Source organism: Anolis carolinensis, chromosome 1 (genome assembly GCF_035594765.1).
Source record: "Anolis carolinensis isolate JA03-04 chromosome 1, rAnoCar3.1.pri, whole genome shotgun sequence".
Classification (NCBI taxonomy): domain Eukaryota; kingdom Metazoa; phylum Chordata; class Lepidosauria; order Squamata; family Dactyloidae; genus Anolis; species Anolis carolinensis.
Genome location: NC_085841.1, coordinates 339,295,227 through 339,315,497, shown reverse-complemented (window position 1 = coordinate 339,315,497; position 20,271 = coordinate 339,295,227). Strand labels below are relative to the sequence as shown.

At 37.6% G+C, this 20,271-nt stretch overlaps 1 protein-coding gene across 1 annotated transcript in view; it reads right to left on the bottom strand.

The window, feature by feature from the left end:
• ttc8 (tetratricopeptide repeat domain 8) overlaps positions 1-17,531 on the bottom strand; it is a 41,585-nt gene extending 24,054 nt beyond the window's left edge. The window contains exons 1-6 of the mRNA XM_003214415.4: positions 17,015-17,531; positions 6,816-6,936; positions 4,701-4,764; positions 4,258-4,417; positions 3,288-3,377; positions 2,599-2,643 (exon numbers count right to left, since the gene is read on the bottom strand). Coding sequence (XP_003214463.1) covers positions 2,599-2,643; positions 3,288-3,377; positions 4,258-4,417; positions 4,701-4,764; positions 6,816-6,936; positions 17,015-17,128 — 594 coding nt within the window. The 5' untranslated portion in view covers positions 17,129-17,531. The remainder of the gene's footprint in view (positions 1-2,598; positions 2,644-3,287; positions 3,378-4,257; positions 4,418-4,700; positions 4,765-6,815; positions 6,937-17,014) is intronic.
• Positions 17,532-20,271: the final 2,740 nt, after the last annotated feature.

Below are 20,271 nucleotides of genomic sequence, written 5' to 3'. Positions count from 1 at the left end.
TAAACAGAGGCTGGATGGTCATCTGTCAGAAGTACAGTACAGTCTTATCCAACCTCCACTTATTCAACGTTCTGTATTATCCAACTCAGTCAGCCTTTTAATAGTCAATGTTTTTGTAGTCAATGTTTTCAATACATTGGGATATTTTGGTGCTAAATTCGTAAATACAGTAATTACTACATTATGTTACTGTGTATTGAACTGCTTTTTCTGCCGATTTGTTGTAAAACATGATGTTTTGGTGCTTAATTTGTAAAATCATAATGTAATTTAATGTTTAATAGGCTTTTCCTTTATCCCTCCTTATTATCCAACATTTTCACTTATCCAATATTCTGCCGGCCCGTTTATGTTGGATAAGTGAGACTCTACTGTACTTTGATTGTGTTTTCATACATGGCAGAACCGGGTTGAACCAGGTGACAATTGAGGTATCTTCTAACCCTATGATTCCATGGTTTTCATTTTAAAAAATCCTGAAATCAGCTACTGATGCCAGAACACATCATTTGTTTCAAAAAATTCAACCTTTGTTTCTCGAGGACTAAATGTTCTGAGAGCAATTATGTTAGAAATTTCCACTTCCTTAAGGCGTCAACTTACTGTAGAAACAGTTCAGATCTCGCATGTCCTGACATTCTAATATGACATTTCAAAGTCTTTCATTCATTGTTGGCTGCATTTTCAACACCACTAAAATTCAATTATCTCCATTGTGCCTGTGCCACCATCTGATTAGCAGCTTATGGCAGAAAACTTATATTCAGCTAAACTCACATATATCATTCTATTTGAAGCGATTCCAATAATTTCCAAGAAAAAATACAGATACATGAAAAGCAGTGAGATTCTTAAAGAAACGGATGCCTGTCCACATCAGATGTGTGTTGAGCTAGCTTTACATGCTTTTCCAAAGGCTATTTAAAGTACCATATTTCTTCGATTTTCTGACAGCCTATGAAACCAAGAGCTGGCAGCCTCTACCAGGTTGATGTCCCCCAAAAGGACAAAGTGGAGAGAGAATATAAGCATCTTTGTCCTGGGAAATGCAAAAAAGGGCTCCACAGCTCTTTGTGAGAATGACAAGGACCCATGGAGAGTTGGGGGGGGGGGGGGAACCATGAGCCATTGGGTTAAGTAAAGAGCGGGTAAGTGTTTTGGCAGGTCCACTGACACAAAGTAGTATTTTCTAGTGCCAACTCAAAAGCCCCCAAAAGAGAGAAAGGAGCCGACTCCACCTGTTCCCCAAACTGTCTTGCACCTGAAAGAGGAGCAGGAGGAGGAACAGCCCCAGCCCAAACAGCTCAGCCAGTCCCTCACCATTTTGTCATCAGCCTCAGCCAGATGGATGTTTATTTTTGCTAATTGCCCTATGCACACTTCTTCCTTCTGCTGCCTCCCCAACGGGCCCACAGATTTAATATAGACTCATATAGACAGATGACTAGCAGGTTTCTTCACAACTCGTTCCTCATCCCATGTTGTTGTTTGATGTCATTTCACAAGAAAGATTGCAATACAAAGCTACATTGAAACAAAAGGTTACTATGTATGCAGAAGAAATTCTAAAAGATATTGTTTCTTAGATATTAAACTGTTATTTGTTGGTGATACTAAAATGAGCATGTGTCTGACCATCAATGGTGTCTTAGAGTTGAAGAAATGTGGGTATTTATGCAGGCCTTTCCAGGATGAAAATAAATATTACCGCTATTCTGTGTGTATATTGGTGTTGGTTTGTTTTTGTTTTGTTACTTTTAAACAGTTAATCATTTTGCGTTATCTTTTATGTTATCGTTTTCATTTTTACTGGAAATTGCTTAGAGGTTGTGTACCAATTAAAGATGTTTCATCTTTAAATACAGTATTATAGTACTGACAACCAGCACCCAAAAATAGTTTCACAAAACTGTAAAGAAACAAGCTATTACTGCAACTACATGCCACATAGAAAGGTCTTTAATATATCAATTTTCCTATGCACAAAATGTTAATATTCCTACTTTATAGTGTTAAATGAACTCTACTACACACGTATCACTGCAGCTTTACAGGAATAGATCTACAGCAGTGGTTCTCAACCTGTGAGCCCCAGGTGTTTTGACCTACAACTCACAGAAATCCCAGCCAATTTACCAGTTTTTAGAAATTCTTGGGAGTTGAAAGCCAAAACATCTGGGGACCCACAGGTTGAGAACCATTGATCTAGAGACAGTCAACTGGAACTACTTGAAAATCAGACTTTCTTGCATTAACCTCACATAATAGACCACTCCTGAAAGTTTTGAGAAAGTTCAATGATCTTCTGAAATAACAGAGCATGGGGCAAAGAGGATCTGCAATGCAACAGAGAAGCATGGGGAAATCAGGACTGTGTTCTGGATGTGCCTCATCTCTTAACCTAAACCATGGGTAATAGCAGCATTATTTTTAAAAGCTTCAGAGAAGTTACAAAAGAAACCAGTATCATGCAATCTCATCCCACTTCACACAAGTATTTTCTATATTGTTTATAGTTTAATTTTATCTAATTCAAGAAACAATGGGATTGAAAAGTGACATCAAATCTATAAATGAAAAACAGATAAACAGACTTACATTCTTAACATCATTCTCATGATGGAAAATATATTCAAATAATGCCTGTTAGGAAAAGACATTTGGAAAACACAGTTAAAGAAAAGATAGACAAAAGCCATTTGAGCAGTCAAGTAAGTCCACATAAAAATCACAAATATCATTTACACAAATTGCTGAAGTAAACAATTCATATCATGAACACTTGCCTATGGTTTTACCACAGAAGGGGAAAAAATCTAAATAAGAAGAATTTTCAGCAGAAAGCAGTGCATACACAATTAGAGGAGAATAGAATTGCCGGTTTTCATTTTTTACTACCCTCCTCCATTTGTATGAAAAAAGCAGACTAATTCAGCCACAGCTTTTGTTGGATTAGTGAAGTGGAGACAACAATAACAGGGGCAGAAAGTCCACAATGGACTTTCCACAATTGAACAATTGTCATATCTGTGTTTCTTTTTTGAAGACCAAGCCTTTTTCCATGCCTATCTCTGCCACCCTGTGTCCTGGTTTTCAGGAAAACCCAGCTTCTTCATTATTATCACTCCTACCACCACCTTTCACTTTAGAAATAAATCTCTTAAATCAAAAGCAGCTAGAAAGTAATTGTTCCTCATACTGAAATATCTAAATAACTAAAAGTCTGCTTTTATAAGGAAACAAGGATTTCAAAAGATACAAGAATGTTATATCAAGGAAACACATACCTTTGCCAATTTTGGTTTTTCAGCATAACTATTTAAATTCAGTTTAGAAACATTTATGAAGGGACCATCAGGATTGGTAAGCATAGATGCCTGCAAGAGCAAAGAAACCAAAAAAGAGCTGATTTACATCTTTGAATGATCAAAAGAAAAATGACTTTTAAAAATGTCCTCTGAGATCCCTCCAACACTAGTTTGAATGACAATGCACCTTTGGTGACCTGACACCTAAAATGGTCAGAGTTTGTCACTGAACTGCTCAGACTCCTGCTCTATTCTATGAAGCTTGTTTTTTTTTTGTTTTTTTGTTTTTTGCTTGTTCCATCAGAAGAAAGGGTAGATTACTACCAGCATACAACAATTTTCTAAAAGAAATAGGAAAGCCACTGTGTGCTACTGTGTCAAATAAGGTAGGTTCCTATTGAGGAAAGTTGTTCCTCGTTATTCCTTCATTTCTTCTGCCTTACAAGTTTACTTAAGGCTACATCTTCACAATACAACATTATGCATGCCTACTTGCAGGAAGATAAAATATGAAACCAAGAACAGATAGGTATTCCATATTATTTAATTCAACATTCTACTTTGCATTATATATGCTTATCTTCAGAAATTTAAAAAGAAAACTGATACAAAGCTCAACTTCTTGTTTGAAATTAATCTACACATATGTACTTAAATGTTCTAAGTCTTCAAACATTACAATGACAAGCACCTACTGCATTTCTTCAATTCTAAGACACAGTTTTGCCACATATAAACATCTCTGAAATGAATGCATCTTAGAATTGTAGGTGCTATATATATATATATATATATACACACACACACACACACACACACATACATATATACATACATACACACACACACACATACACACACACACGCACATCTTACAATCAATGGTATCTTAGAATCGAAGATATATAGTATCAACAGAACTTTCAGTTTCTTTTTTCCTGATTCTTACCGTTCCAAGCCTCACATATCTCCCTGAAGCACTAGTCATTGGACGGGCTGTATGAGCTGTTCTTGGAGTTTTTATAGCTTGTTCGATCGTACCTGGTCTTCCACCCTGTGTGCTAGGCCTTACAAATCCTGTAAGGGGCCTCCCTGTCTGAGTCACTGGCCTTAAATGATCAACAAAAACAGACAACATGCATTGAATTGATATTCTCTACTATTATAAACAAGTCAATACTACATATGGTAGTCTAAAGCTAATACAAAAGGTATGTCTCCCATGAGTACATCTGATTTTCACTTCCTCTTACATTCCAGCAATAGTAGTTCTGTATTTCAATGGGATTTGCATGAAATTCTGGATCTCGTTAAAGAGCTACTAACTGTAATATAAAACTGCAAAAATGAATCGAGACTTGGACCAGCTAAGTTTATTAGTGAACTTAATACCTGACAGCCTGGCTGGGACCTCCACCCTGACTGGTTCCAGGGACTTTCAGTGAAGTACCAGGACCTATAAAAAAGACATATCATTTTATGTTTGTACTACGCTTCACGTTTCTCCTTCCATTCACCTTTTAAACTTTCTCTAATAAAATTCAGGTAAGATAATGTCATTGATCACGAATAGTGTGCACGCACGCACACACACATGGGAAATAAATACTTTCAATGCTATTTTATTTTCCCTTATGGAACATGGTTTCTGTCAAAATTCAATGCATAATTTACAAGTGACATAATTTAGTTCCATTTTTCTGGAATTTATATATGGGAAACACCAGCACTTGGAAACAATACTCTTGAAGGAACTGAAGCCTGTGAAAATTTTGGAATTTTTGGTCCAATAAATCCCAAAAAAGACAGCATGGAAGGGCTGAGTAGTAGCGAGAGGGCTACTTAGAACAATTCAGCTGACTATAAGACAGTATCCTGATGGGAGTAGGGTGCTGCTGGACTAGCCAGTTAAACGGTGTGATTGATTGGGTGTTAAGTGTTGTTATACTGATGTCTTATAATTTGTCTTTTGTTGTTTCCTTTTTTGCTTTTGGTTGTTTGCTTGTCCCTGTATTGTTGCTTTTAATTCAATTTATACAGAAACTGGGGTGACAATACAAGTTGTGCAGGACAGATGGCAGGGTCACATGGCCCAATAGAGGAAGGAGAGGAAGGTGTTTAATACCTAATACCCTGTCAGCCTGGGGAACTTGGAGAGTGAGCAAGTGAACCCACCAAACCTCACCTTGCTCTCAAATAATGCTAGGTTAGTCAAGAATAAAACATATATAATCTATGATCTCCTCAAGGATGAGGGGGCTGACCTGGCATGCTTCAGTGAAACTTGGCTGGGAGATTATAGTGCTCCAACCTGAGCCCAGGCTGTCCCAGGCAGGTACTGAGTCAATTAGCAGGTGAAGGAAAGTGGGCAAGGGGGTTGCTGTGGTCTATTAAGACCATCTTAACCTGACCAGATTACCTACTAGGAAGCTGAATCACATTGAGTGTGTACCTGAATCTGAAAACCACAGATTCTGTTAGTGTACCGTCGACCCCGCTGCCTAACAAACTCCCTGGCCAAGCTGATAGAACTGATTTTGGAGGTGTTGTTGGAGTCGCCCAGAATTTAGCTTCTGGGTGACTTCAACATACCACTGAAGGCCGATTTTTCAGGTGCAGCTCAGGAGTTCACAATATTCATGACAAACATTGGCCTAGCTCAATTGCTTTCTTGACCGATGCATTCTGCAGGTCATATCCTTGATGTGATTTTCTGCTTGGAACTTACAGACATCTAGGAGTGAGCATATTACACCTATCCTAAAGTCACTACACTGGCTGCCAATTAGTTTCCAGGCAAAGTACAAGGTGTTGATTTGAGCTTTATAGCAATATATGGTTGGATCCTGGTTACCTAAAGGAGTGTCTTCTCCCATACAATCCACCCTGCACATTTAGATACTTTGGGAGGCAGTTACTCCAACCAGCCAGAACCTGACTGGCGATCGTCACCCAAAGGACCTTTTTATTGTTCAATTTGGCCATCCCAAGACAATGGAACTACCTACCAGAAGAGCTCCGACAGCTAAATGAATTGTCAGAATTTAAAAACCACTTAAAACCTATCTCTTTCAGCAGGCCTACCCAGCCAGTCTATAAGCATGAATTTTAAATACATGTCCTTTGTTTAATCTCTGTTTTGTGTATTTTAATATGTGTTTTTGTGGTATTTTACTATGTTTATGTGTTTTAAATATTCTCTAACCCGCCTCAAGCCATGAAATAGACAAGTAAGGAATGAAATTATTATTATTATTATTATTATTATTATTATTATTATTATTATTATTATATACACAATCTACTCATTTGGATATTTTTTCAAAAAACAAGACAGCAATAATAATAAGCTTCAAAACAATTTTTTAAAAAACACAGGAAGATAACATCAACTGATAATATCAATTTAGCTTCCCATTCTTGAGAAAGAAATAATATCATGTTTTGGAGAAGGCAACATGAACTAGTGTGGTCCAACATACTTTATAACACCTAAACTTCACTTACGTGCAACTTGTGCAATTGCATTTTCATCAAGCATCATCTCAGCAATGCCTTCCTGATCAACATCTATTTCATCCACATAAACCATTTCCGTTAATGCCCGAACTTTCAAGCACCAGGCAGCCTGCATCATACAAAACAGATCAAACAATGCTTATGAAATCTGAAGCATTCAAAAGTAACAAGAATAACGCACACCACGAGACTTCGGTCATTTTATCAAATTGAACAGAAAACAGATTACGATGGAGGCAAATCAGCAAATCTGCTCTATATGAAAAAGAGGAGGGGCAGTAGACTTTTAAGTCTTCAGCAAATGTTGGCTGGATTCTACATTGCCACACTGGAGAAATAAGTGGTTCGCAAATAAAGACATTGCATTTTTTAAGATGAGAAAACACCTGTCTAGCATGACTCTATGGTCAACCACTGCTGGAAGCTAATCACAGAATCGCACTAGAGGAGGTTGACCATAGAATCACATTAGATGACCTAGATGCTTAGAAAGAACCTTTTAAATCAACCCAATAATCAAATCTGCAAAAGTCAAAACCACAAATCTGGAGGGATGACTGTAATCACTTATGTCTGCAAAAAAGGCATTCTCTCTAAGTTGCTTCAGGCAAGAGAATGCTGAGCAGTCAAAGTCTCAGGAGGAAGTCTCTCTCTTTCTACCAGGAGAAAGGTTTTTTTTAAAATATACAGGCAGTCCCCAAGTTACAAACATCCGACTTATAAATGACTCACAGTTAAGAACAGAGGTGAGACAACAGGAAGTGAGAGAAACCTACTCCTTGAAAAGGAAACTCACTCCTGAAAGAGTTATCATGGGGAGAAGGTGTCTCCACTGAAGCTTTCTCACCAAGCCTTGTTTCCACAATAAGCCACATTTTTAAAACACCACAGGGTTGTTAACCCTTCCTTTTGCTATCCAAAGCTAAAATACATATATTTTTGCTGGTTTTATACTTAAAAAATTAACCTGTTCCGACTTACAAACATATTCAACTTGTACAGACAAGCAGTTTAAAAGATTCTAAATATATATGCTTACTTTATTTTGAATTAATAATTTCATGTCCTATAAACACAATCCATCTTTATATCTGACTTTTTTCATAGTTTATCTTAAAAAACATACATGCTGTTAATATGTATATGGTATTCTTCTCTAACTTGTCTTTTTTAAAGGTGCTCATGGCACCTTTTGGTTTGAATACCTTTTAAACAGCAGCTTCAAAGGAACAGAACTGTATGTAAACTGTGAAACTCCGAAAATTTAGGAATTTACCTTAAACACATATACTCACTAAATCCCAAACACATTATTTAAAATAGTACAAATTCTGAGATTTATAATACGTTTTCCACATCTATGAAAAAAACCCAAATCAGATAAATATAAATACATGTCCACTGTTCTATTATGTGGCAGATTGGTTTTCATGATGTTATGAACCAAGACAAATTCACTGTGTTTATAAAAACTACAAAAATGACTGAAAAGCTATTCAGGAGGAATAACTGAGCTTATCAAGTAAGAATAATAAATAGCTTTTCCCTAATGGATGAAAACTTGAAGTAGGGTTTTTGTCTCCACTTATTTTCTGGTAACTCAATTTTAACGAAAATATAATGAGATCAGAGAAGTAAAGGAGTAGAATTAGAATTGTAAAAGGGACCTGTCACACAAATTAGAGACCCCTTTTCAAACACAATACATAACACTACATTGGAAACATTTCAAATCAAGACACTTAAAACTAAAATAAGAAACTTTTTATTCTCCCACAGACATTCATTTCTTCTTCATCATCATCTTGTTGCTGTTGTGTGTCTTCAAATCATTTCCAAGCAACCCTAAAGTAACCCTATCGTGGGGTTGTATTGCCAAGATTTATTCAGAGAGAGGTTTGCCTTTGCCTTCCTCTGAGGCTGAGTATAACTTGCCATTCAATGAGTTTCCAAGGCTGAAAAGGTTTTGCCCCGTTCTCTATAGCCATAGTTCAACAATTAATTCACAACATCTTGCTGGCTATTATCTTACAGCAATGCAAACCAAGCATTTCAAACATGTATCAAAGAAAGCCTTCTGGATCATAGAAAATTCAGAATTATGAGAACTCAATTAGCAAAGCAGTTTTCTAGTAGTAGCCTTTCAAGATATAGGACTACAGTGAGCTCTTGGTATCTGGTTCCAGGAGTTACACATAGATCCCAAAATCTATGGATGCTCAACTCCCATTATATCCAGTGGCCTCATAAAATTGTGTCCCTTATATAAAAGGACAAAATCAAGATCTGCCTTTGGGATTTAAAGAAAATATTTTCAAGCCATGGATGGTTTAACCCAGGAATGCAGAATCTGTAGGTACAGAGGGTCAGCTATATTACTGAGGACAACCGAGCTGTCTGATTTAAAAGGAAACAATTTTAAGAAATAGATTTGGATAGTTAACCATTTAAAGTTGCTCAGGGTATTACAATTAATCTGAACATTTTAATATAGGTCACTTTATGCAAATAATTATAGAAACCGCTTTTTCTGACCGGAGCCATCAAAACAAAGCGTTACAGAAGAAAAGATACCCAAATCTTATAGAACAATAAAAATGCTGCAAAGGGTCAGAAGCAAATAATAATAATAATAATAATAATAATAATAATAATAATAATAATAATAATAACGAACAAGGAGTTCCCAAAATGTACGCCAAGTTACATTTCATTTCTACTGTGGCCTGGCAGGAGATGGCAGTGCCAAAGCCCTCGTTCATACCATCTGGCTGAGATCGATAACACAGAACCACACCCTCTCAGACCATCTGTCTGCTGCTAGGATTAAGTGACCCAACTTAAAAATACTGCTCTAGTGGAGAGTCAAATGAAAGTTTTATCCAGTTTACATTCTGAGATTTGGGGGGAGGGGGGGAGGGAAAAACGTGAATTACATTTGGACTGGCATCACCAATCCAGTGGTATCCTCAACCTTTTAGTTATACCTGTTGTAATATAATGCAACATGCTTACACTCATATACAAGTTAGTCAGTATCTTATTAAGATATCAAAATAATCTCTTATTCTTAAAAAAAAGAATATGGATTAAATTAGCACATGAGGAATAAAAACAATAAAATGCCACATTCCTTTTCATTGGTTATGAAATAATCTATTCTGGGAATGATTATGGTTTCTTAGAAACAAAGATAAATAATACTGAGCAAGTATAATGTACTTATACATCAGAGTGCACAAGGTGCAGCCCTCCAGATGTTGCCAGACCCCAACGTCTATTTGTCCTAACAAGTATAGCCAACGATGGAGAATACTGGGAGTTAAAGTGCTGCAACATTTAGAGACCCCTACTTTACATAGTTGCAAATAAATTAGCATAACCTTACTAGAAGGGTAAATACAGTACAACAATCACACTGGGAACAAGTAGCTTGTTTGAACATATATAGAAATGAGACTGAAAAGAGAAATGAGAAGAAAAGAGAAAAAAGATTTGTAACCACTCTAGGAAATGCTACAAGCTCTGGTGTGAATTTAAATCTTTTAAATGTAAAATATATTGAGAAGTCTATTCTGTATTTATACTTGGGTCCTATTTCCAAGATATCTCATTATGTACATATATGCAAATACAGATACTACAAAACTCAAAAAAAACCCTTCTGGTCCAAAGATAAGGGATACTCAAGCCATATTTAAAAAAAAAAAACATGAAACACTGGAAATTAAATATTATATGAATAATAAATGAATACATCATTATCAAACAATGTAACAACAGCATATACACTATTTTGTTTGGTGTACTGCAATTCTATATACATCAATGTTAGCTCCCTGCCTTCAAAATGACATATGGAAGACAGAGAATAATAATCTGATTAGGCAACTAATCAGGATGATCAACCAAGACAGCAGCACAGAGGCACGTTCTTGCTAGGTCATGCTACTGCTATAAACACAGTAGCCAAGATGCATTTGCTGCAGATGATGAAAGGATTCCTGGCAGCAGTCGCCAGTTTAATCTCTGTCTCCCTCTCACTGCTCCCCTCATTTAAATATATTTTAGCATTATATACATGTACGTATAAATACCAATAAGTCCTGCTTGCTATTGTGTGCTAGCATTGTAGCATTATTTTTATTATCAAATAATATTTTTCTTACAGCAAGTTATGCTAGCCTGCTCATCTTTTTACTCAGAATAATCTTTTTGTAGATTACACACATGAGTGCACGCACACAGCTTACTATACTAAATATCATCTAACTCAGACATCCACATAGTAATTAATCTGGTATGGTAAGAGACTCCTGATTCCAGTAGGGATACCAACCAACGGACAAGCCTAATAGGTTGAACTTCTAATTTACTAGCTTTTGTGAGAGAATGAGAAGCCCCCTCTCTTTTTTTAAAGAACTGATTATACCACAAAAGTTTAGGAAATTTCATGAACGCTATTATTCTTTAATGGAAAATTCTAGTGGTCTCCTAACATCTAAAATGTGGAAATCTTTATTTAAATTAGACAAAGTAGTCTGCATATAGATTAGTAGGACAAAGTCCTGTTGTTGGTGAACATTTGAGACTACCATTGGTAAAAAATGAAATGTATGTCCTTATTAAAATATCAATAAGACAAATAATCCCTAAAGAGTTTGTCTGCTCTTTTAACTGAAGTGGTCACTACCAGAAGCAATGTAACAAGAAGGATGTCTGTTATTATCAGGGGCTCACACAAAAGTTTCATAACTATGAAACACTAACAGAGATAAAACAAGGCAGTATGTTGTGAGGCAGTGCAGAGTAAAATCTGGTTAGATCTTTCAAAATCCTTTTATGAAAGAGATCTGCAAACAAGGTTCATGATGCTGGATTCAAAATGAGAAGACAATGGTGCTAAATAAACTTTCAACAAAGTAAATTATAAACCGTTATCACCAAAATACAGAAGGACTTTTGTAATATCTATTCTGGGTACTAGACCACAAAGAATCAGACATATATTGAACGAAGATACATATGAAACATATATTGAACAAATCTTTGCCATTAAAAGTAGTAAGATGTTACTGTGGTTAGCTTTCTTCAAGTTCTCAGGACCTGTAGTATGTAGTAGGTGGGAAGGAAGGCCCCTCCAAGCTGGCAAGTTTAGGATGCAAAGATCCAGACACTGAATTTGATTATTCACAACAACCTTAAGACAGTCCATAGATTAGAACCAATGATAAGCACATATAGCATGTAAACTGATGGTGCTAATAGATAATGATGATGTATTGGAGGGCTTCCCAACTCCACAAATCAGGCTTTTAGGAAGCAGAGGGCTCTCCTTAGCACAGAAGCACAACATTGGAATGCAGTCATTATATCACTGCTCTGTCTCACTTCTTTCCACTATCTGAATCCCGCCAATAACTTTCTTACATTGTAAAGCACAAAAATCCCAGTGGAATTGTATTAGTAAAGATAATGTATTCATACTCAAATTTTAGACACAATGCTTTATGTCAATAAGTGTGGTGCTTTTTATTTAAAAAATTACCCAGGGTGGAGGCAACCATGTCAGAATAGTGCAGTGGCAGGAGAGGGTCTTTAATCTATCGTTCATCTCTGCCCATGGATTTGAATTTTAAAAATCTTCTATTATAATATCTAGTGCCAGTGAGAATCTCCATCCATTATAAATTATATTTCACCAGGAAATCTGATCAAGACCCCAGTATGCACAGCTGATCTGCCCTTTGCCCGCTCATGGTTTGGATCCAGGCCCCATGCCTCCCTATTCCAACTAATTGTTTACAAAAACTCACTGAAATAGCTGAGCCACAAGACAACTTGTAAAATAACATTCTTGATGCTGTCTAATAAACCTGCCAACTTACTAAGATTTGAATTATTAGTTAAATGCTTACCAAATTTCATCACATGTAGCTAAGAAGGTTTATGCCAAATAAACCAAATATCACAAGATTCCTTGCTGTTGTATATGACACAACCAACCACTGAAAGTGCTTACAAATTTTCCAAGTGTATGAAGTGTTGCTTGCCTTCACCCAAGTAACTTCGGAACTTTTCTCAGGAAACATTAAAAATGGGCTCATTTTGAATACTATGGATATTTATTTTCAATACAGCATTCCAATATTACTGCAGTTTGCATTGGTTTCTCAAGAGGTTGTATGTTCGTGTTACAATACTCCCTTCATTTTCAAATATGTAGAATACACAAAAATAATACTTAACAAGAGTTAATGTATCTTTCCTTAGGGGGACTACATTAAAGAATAAACCAAGGTAGCTTGAGTATGGTTTGAGTTTGATCAACAAGAAGGAACTTTTTTCCGTATGTGGTGGACCTGCAACAAAGCAATAAAGTACTGGAAAATGATTCAAGAAATTAGTCAAAGAATTTTAAAAATAACGATACAACTAAAGCCAGAATATTTTCTTCTCTCTATTACTGTGATGACTCATGGGCCTTGTAGTCCTGTTCCTAGTACTATTGTGGCAGACGAAGAGGAAAACATGGGGTTTTCGCCGGTTCAGCAAGAGCCGGAGTCCCTTCACCTGCAGGATGTTGATGTTTGCCCTCAAGAATTCAGCCAAACAGGCCTTGGGCAGAACTCCCCTCCGTTTCCCAGGAAGGAATCTTATTCTAGAGAAAGGGGAGTCAGAGAAGCCCAACGGAGGAGTTTACGCATAGCGGCCAAACATCAAGCTGATTAGGCCTGCTTCCCTTGGGAAATTCTAAGGAGTCACACATCTGGACAGAGTTGGGTTTCGCTTCTTGTTCTCTAGGGAAAGAGTTCTGTTGGCGGGAAAACGAGACCCAATATAGGTGTTTGGCGCGAGGGATTCTTTGCGGAGTCAATTGATCACCTTCAGGAGAGAGATCGTGTGTGGACTTCGTATCCCAGTTCCTTGCTTCCCGGATCAAGCTTCAAGCCTTGCCCTGCCTCGCGGTTTTACCACGGACCCTGCTTCATGTTTCATGTTTTGCCTTGTCTCCAGTCACGGACCTAGTCAAGAATCAAGTTTATTTCCAGCCTTGTTGTCAAGCTTCATTGGACTCTAAGACTCTGTTATTTCCCCACACTATTGCTTGGCAAAGTGTGTGTTTCGGTCAAGTGGATTAAAACTTTGAACTCTAATATCATTTATTGGACAATACATTTTTGGACTATATTTGACCTCATTTGAAAGGTCTGCTTCTGAACTATATTCTTCACTTGTTTTTATTGATTTTATATATTTCCTTAATAAAGATATTAGATAGAGACTGGCCTCTGTGTAAGGTTATTGGTGCCCAGCAGCCAGGGACCTGACAATTACAGACTCAGAAACTGAACTGGATACTAATAAAGACATTTTGTTCACATATTTGACTACAGCTGCGAGGATGGTCTATGCAAGATACTGGAAATCTAAAGAGATTCCTTCCCGAGAAGAATGGCTAAACAAAATCAAGGAAATCATGGATATAGACAAATTAACCTTCTATATAAAGAAATATACAGTAAGTCCAATCAAATCGACAGATTGGCAACCTGTTAAGGACTACATGGCAACATAAGATTTAAGAGAAATGAAGGATAATACTGAAGAAGAAATCGAGATAAGAGATACAAATTAAAAGAAGAAGAACTGACTCTACGGCAAGGAAGAAGAATGGAATCAAAAATAATCCCCCCTCCCTGTTTTGTTTTGTTATCCCATTTTTATTTGACTCCTTTTCCCTCCCCTCCCTCCCTTCTCTATTTCAATTCCAATTAGTTTTTAAACTTTTGTTATTTCCCTTTTTCCTAGTTTCCATTGTTTAAAATGTTTTCCTACTTTTTATGTAATTAAAACTTTCTCTTTCTCAATAATTTTTTTTTAAAAAAGAATAAACCAAGGTAGTTTGAGTATGGTATCCTTATGTTTATTTATTCTTAGTTTATTTATTATTATTTGTACCAGCACTGCCACATTCTAAAGACAAGACTATCAGTTGTTTGTAGGATACATATATATGTGTGCGTACTGAAAAAAAATTAGCTTTCTTCTGTTGATGTTACTAGAATTAGTGTGCATCTCAGAACCAATGTCATCTTAAAATTGATGAAATACAGTAATAATATGTTCTCTAGCAATAGCTGCTTCTTTTATGCGTCTGAAGCAAATTACCCAAATTCAACTGCTAAGTGTTCACAAAGAAAAAATTCATATACCGGAGAATAGAGAACTATATCTATATGTTACCTGTGACTCTAAAACTCTGTTTTTCGAGATGTTTATGTAGGAAAAAGTGCATCTTAGAATCAAAGAAATATAGTATATATTTATTTATATCCGGCTTTCTTCTCTTAATGAGACTAAAAGTGGCTCACAACACTAAAAACAGTACAAATTAACATTCAAAACCTACAATATCTAAATATTAAAACAAAAGTAAACACAGAAGTGTTAAAACAAAATGTTGTACTAAATCTCCCTCTATGAAGATCTTCTGGGTGGGCCCTGCTCTCGGTCCAACCTCCTTCGCAGGTGCAACTGGTGGGGACAAGGAACAGTGCCTTCTCAGTGGTGGCCCCTTGGTTGTGGAACTCCCTTTCCATACATTAGATAAGCTCCCTTCCTCCTGATCTTTAGAAAGAAACTAAAAACCTGGCTGTGAAACCAACTTTCTGAAAGTAGCACAGTAAAATAGGCAGTCATTAAGTGATTGTAACACAATTGGAACAGCTCTTGGATTATTACTTCAGATCTCGTGTTGTTTTAAGAGTTTATTTTAATGTACTGATATATCAAGATTTATTTTAATGTATAGTGCCCTTGGTGGCACAGTGGGTAAAAACCACTGAGCTGCTGAACTTGCTGACCAAAAAGTAGGCAGTTCAAATCCAGAGAGCGAAGTGAGCTCCTGCTATTAGCCCCAGCTTTTGCCAACCTAGCAGTTCGAAAACATGCAAATGTGAGTAGATTAATAGGTACTGCTCTAGCGGGAAGGTAATGGTGCTTCATACAATCATGGCAGCCACATGACACTTGGAGGTATCTATGGACAACGCTAGCTCTTCAGCTTAGAAATAGAGATGAGCACCAACCCCCATAGTCGGGCATGACTAGACTTAATGTCAGGGGAAAACCTTTACCTTTACCTAATGTACGGTGTATATTGTATTTGTATGTTTATGTTTGTTGCAGCATTGAATTATCGCCAACCTGGAAGCCTTTCTGAGTCCCCTTTGGGGTGAGATAGAGCAGGTTGAAAATACAGTAAATAAATAAATAAAACCATTGAAAACTGTAAAAAAAAATTAAACACACAGCATCCCTGGCAAAGAGCCCCCAATGGCGCAGTGGATTAAACTCTTGTGCCAGTAGGACTGATGACCTGAAGGTTGGGTTGCTGACATGACGGTTGCCGGTTCGAATCCAACCTGGGGAGAGCACAGATGAGCACCCTCTATGAGCTCCAGCTCCATGCAGGGACATGAGAGAAGCCTCCCACAAGGATGATAAAAACATCAAAAACATCAGGGTGTTCCCTGAGCATTGTCCTTGGAGATGACCAAATTCTCTCACACCAGAAGCGACTTGCAGTTTCTCAAGTCACTCCTGACACGGAAAAAAAAAAAAAGCATCGCCGGCACAGGAAATTTAAAGCAAATAACTGACATCTTAATAACCAACTAGTTACAACAACACGTTATTAATAAAATCCTTTAAAAAAAACATTATTTTGATTTCCAATCTCCCTATAAGTGTTAATCTTCCAGGTAAGAGCCATATGGGTTGAGGGATCCAAACAGAGTATATTCCAAAGCCCAAACTTAGATTTCCGCTTGAGAACTGCCTGTATATATATGAGACAACATGGTGCAGTGGTTTGGGTATAGGACAGGCATGGGCAAACTTGGGCCTGCCCTTCAGGTGTTTTGGACTTCAACTCCCACCATTCCTAACAGCCTACTACAGCTCCCAAGAGCCCCCAGCCTGCGCATGCAGGCTGGGGGCTCTTGGGAGCTGTAGTAGGCTGTTAGGAATGGTGGGAGTTGAAATCCAAAACACCAGGAGGGCAGGCCCAAGTTTGCCCACGCCTGTCTTAGATACACCCTACGACAATATATCGCGACAGGGCTGCAAAGCCAGCCTATCTGTCATGGCCCTGAGCTCCCTTCCAATTGATGCCGCTTTACCTGGTCGCTGGGCTCTTTCTCCAGCAACTGAGAGCAAAGGTCCGAGCACTGCTGGAACTTCCTCCGCCTGAAGTAGCTCAAGGCGTGGAGCAGCGGGTCCATTTCCAGCCCCATCGTTGGAGGGCACACAGAGGCGGTCGGGAAGCCACACAAACCAACAAACCAACAACAACTAGGCCCGGCGTCCTCAACTTTCCTTTGCCCGGCAACACTCCGGCGGGGTCCTCAGCAGAAAATAGGCGTCTAAGCCGCTGCCTGAGGGAAGAAGCGCGACTCAGAAGATTCTGATCCGAGCTGATTCCTCCCGCCTTCTCTCCTCTTGTGGAGAAGGAGGCGATCGGTTGACCTCAGAAGGCCCTCGATATCAACCGTGTTAGCTGAAAGGCCTTCTTCCTGGGGTTTATGTCCTGCTTCTTTTCCTTTGGCCCCTTTCCACACAGCTGAATCCCACATTATCTGCTTTGAATTGGAATATATGGCAGTGTGGACTCAGAGCCATATAACCAGAATATCAAGGCAGAATAACCCACAATACCTCCTCTGAACTGGAATATCTGAGTTCATACTGCCATATAAAGCAGATAATGTGGGATTTTATCCAACTGTGTGAAAGGGGGCCCAGTTCAATGTGGATTTTATGCAGCTGTGTGGAAGGAGTTTTAGTCAAGGTATGGGGTGCATCCACACTGTAGAATTAATGCAGTTTGACACCACTTCAAGCTGACACCAGCTGCCAAAGACTGGGGGCCCTTCCACACAGCATATAACCTAGAATATCAAGGTAGAAAATTCCACAATATCTGCTTTGAACCGGGTTAGCTGAGTCCACGTTGCCATATATTCCAGTTCAAAGCAAAAAAAAATGTGGGATTTAATTAAGCTGTGTGGAAGGGGCCTGAGGGTGCCTCACTAAGGTCTCTTCCAGATGGGCCCTATATCCCGGAATCTGATCCCAGGTTTTCTGGATTAAACTGGATCATATGAGTCCTCACTGCCAGATAATCTGGGATAAACAAAACTTGGGATCACATCCTGGAATATAGGGCCTGTCTGTAAGGGCCCTAAACTAGTTCCCAGGATTCCACAGCATTGAGCCAAAGAGGTTAAAAGTGGTGTCATACTGCATTAATTCTGTAGTGTAGATGCACCTATAGAGTTACTGTATTTTAAGAGCTGGACCCAGGACAAGAATGTCAGTTCTGCTTTTAGTTGGGAGGGTTCGTTATTTTAAGTTATTTGGCTTTGTGTGGTGATAAGTTTTGAATTAGACATGGAAAAATTCAGGCTTGAAATGTCCACAGAGGTCCCTTCCACACAACTGAATAAAATCCCATATTATATGCTTTGAACTGGAATACATGGCAATATGGACTCAGATAATCCAGTTCAAAGCAGATATTGTGGGATTTTCTGCTTTGATATTCTGAGTTATATGGCTGTGTGGAAGGGCCCCGAGAGAGATAATGGGTGCATCTACACTGCAGTTTGACACCTTTAACTGCCATGGATTGATGCTACGTATGGCTTCACAGCGCTGAGTTGTAATTTTACATAGCCTTTAGCTCTTCCTGCCAAAGACTGCTGGTGCCGCTCCAAACTACGACTCCATAGCAGTTAAGGTAGTGTCCAACGATTTATGCCACAGTATAGATGTACTCATTGTGTAACTTAACCCACAGTCTAACTGTCATCCTCGGAAAGATTTGCAAATAAATGTGGGCGTTTTCAAATTTCCTGCCATTCCAAATAAAGCTTGAAATCAGACTGTAATGTTAACCTAACGTCTGTAATGTCTGTAATGCTAAGCAATCTTCTGGCTCTGCATAAGATGTTCTCTGATGTTACTATGTATGTAGTCCATCTTGAACCCCGGTAAGAAAATTGGAGTGCATATGTGAGTCTTAATAATAGGGAGATTTATAAGGTCTCATTATTTTTAATCAGGTATTCCAAGACAACCTGCCAAAAACAATCCAAAGTCCATGCTACACAAATTAATTATTTTTCCATATTTTATTTTCATTTTTCCTTATTTTAAATATTTGTATGCCAAGCTTTCTGTCCCAATAATGAGACTGCCAGAACTACATTATCCAAATTTCAAACTTTCCATGTTTGCATGCCACTTGGTTTCTTCCACATATTATTGTTCTCCTTGCTTTCCTGACTCAGCAACAATTCATTGGAATCCACTTTTGCCCTCAAAACATACATGATTACTGTAATACAGGCCTCATCATACATGTCATACATTTTTATTAATCGTAATATTCATCCATTCATCCAATGCTTTTTGGTCAAAAACTATTTAGTTGTTTGTGATTTCCTCTATTTTTTCATCATTTTTAAAATGTATTTGTTATGCAATGCTTTTGACACGAAATAAATAAAAATCGTAATATTTTATTATTCATTTCTATCATTTAGAATTTTCATTTAAAACCTACCCCTCTTGCATAAAAGAGTGAATCTACACTGTTTCCTTTAACTTTGATTATAATGTTTCTTCAATGGTACATTTTGAAGATATTTTCCCCTTTATTCAGAAGTAGGCCTACAACATGCAGCCTGGTTCTATATATGTTATCATAATGCTTTTATTTTTTTACAAATTTATCAGTTAAACATGTGGAATGACAAATGTGCAAAATCTGAAAAATGCACAGCTACTGTCTTATAAAAGCTTAGATCTACCACACATTCTCATCCATGATGGAAAAATAGTGTAGACATGAGTATGGCGCTCAGAATTATCCTTAGAAAAGGATGTGGAACATGTGTTTTAAAATATATTTGTTGAACTAAAACTCTTGCCTTGAGTCCCACTTTTGGAGAAAAAGTGGGACATAAATAAAATGATTTACTGATTGGTAGACCTCTTACTGATCATCGACCATATTGCCTGGTTGAAGGAAATGGGTTTCAACTGTATTTTGAAGGCTCTCTGGAATATCTTACTCTGGTCTGAGGAATATTTTGGGGCTGAACCCAGCAAGCTTCTTTTTAAGCATATGTTTATTTCTGTTTATTTATACACTAGACATGAATGGAAAATCATAAATTGTTGGTTTATTTAAACCTCACATTTGAACATTTATTTTTGAACTGAATTTTTGTGGCTGCTATTTATAAAAATGGTGACTTAGGCTGCATCTACACTGCTGAACTAATGGAGTTTAACACCACTTTAACTGCTGTAGCTGAAAGGCATGGAATAATGGGAGTTGTAGTTTTACAAGGTCTTCTCTGTAGAATAC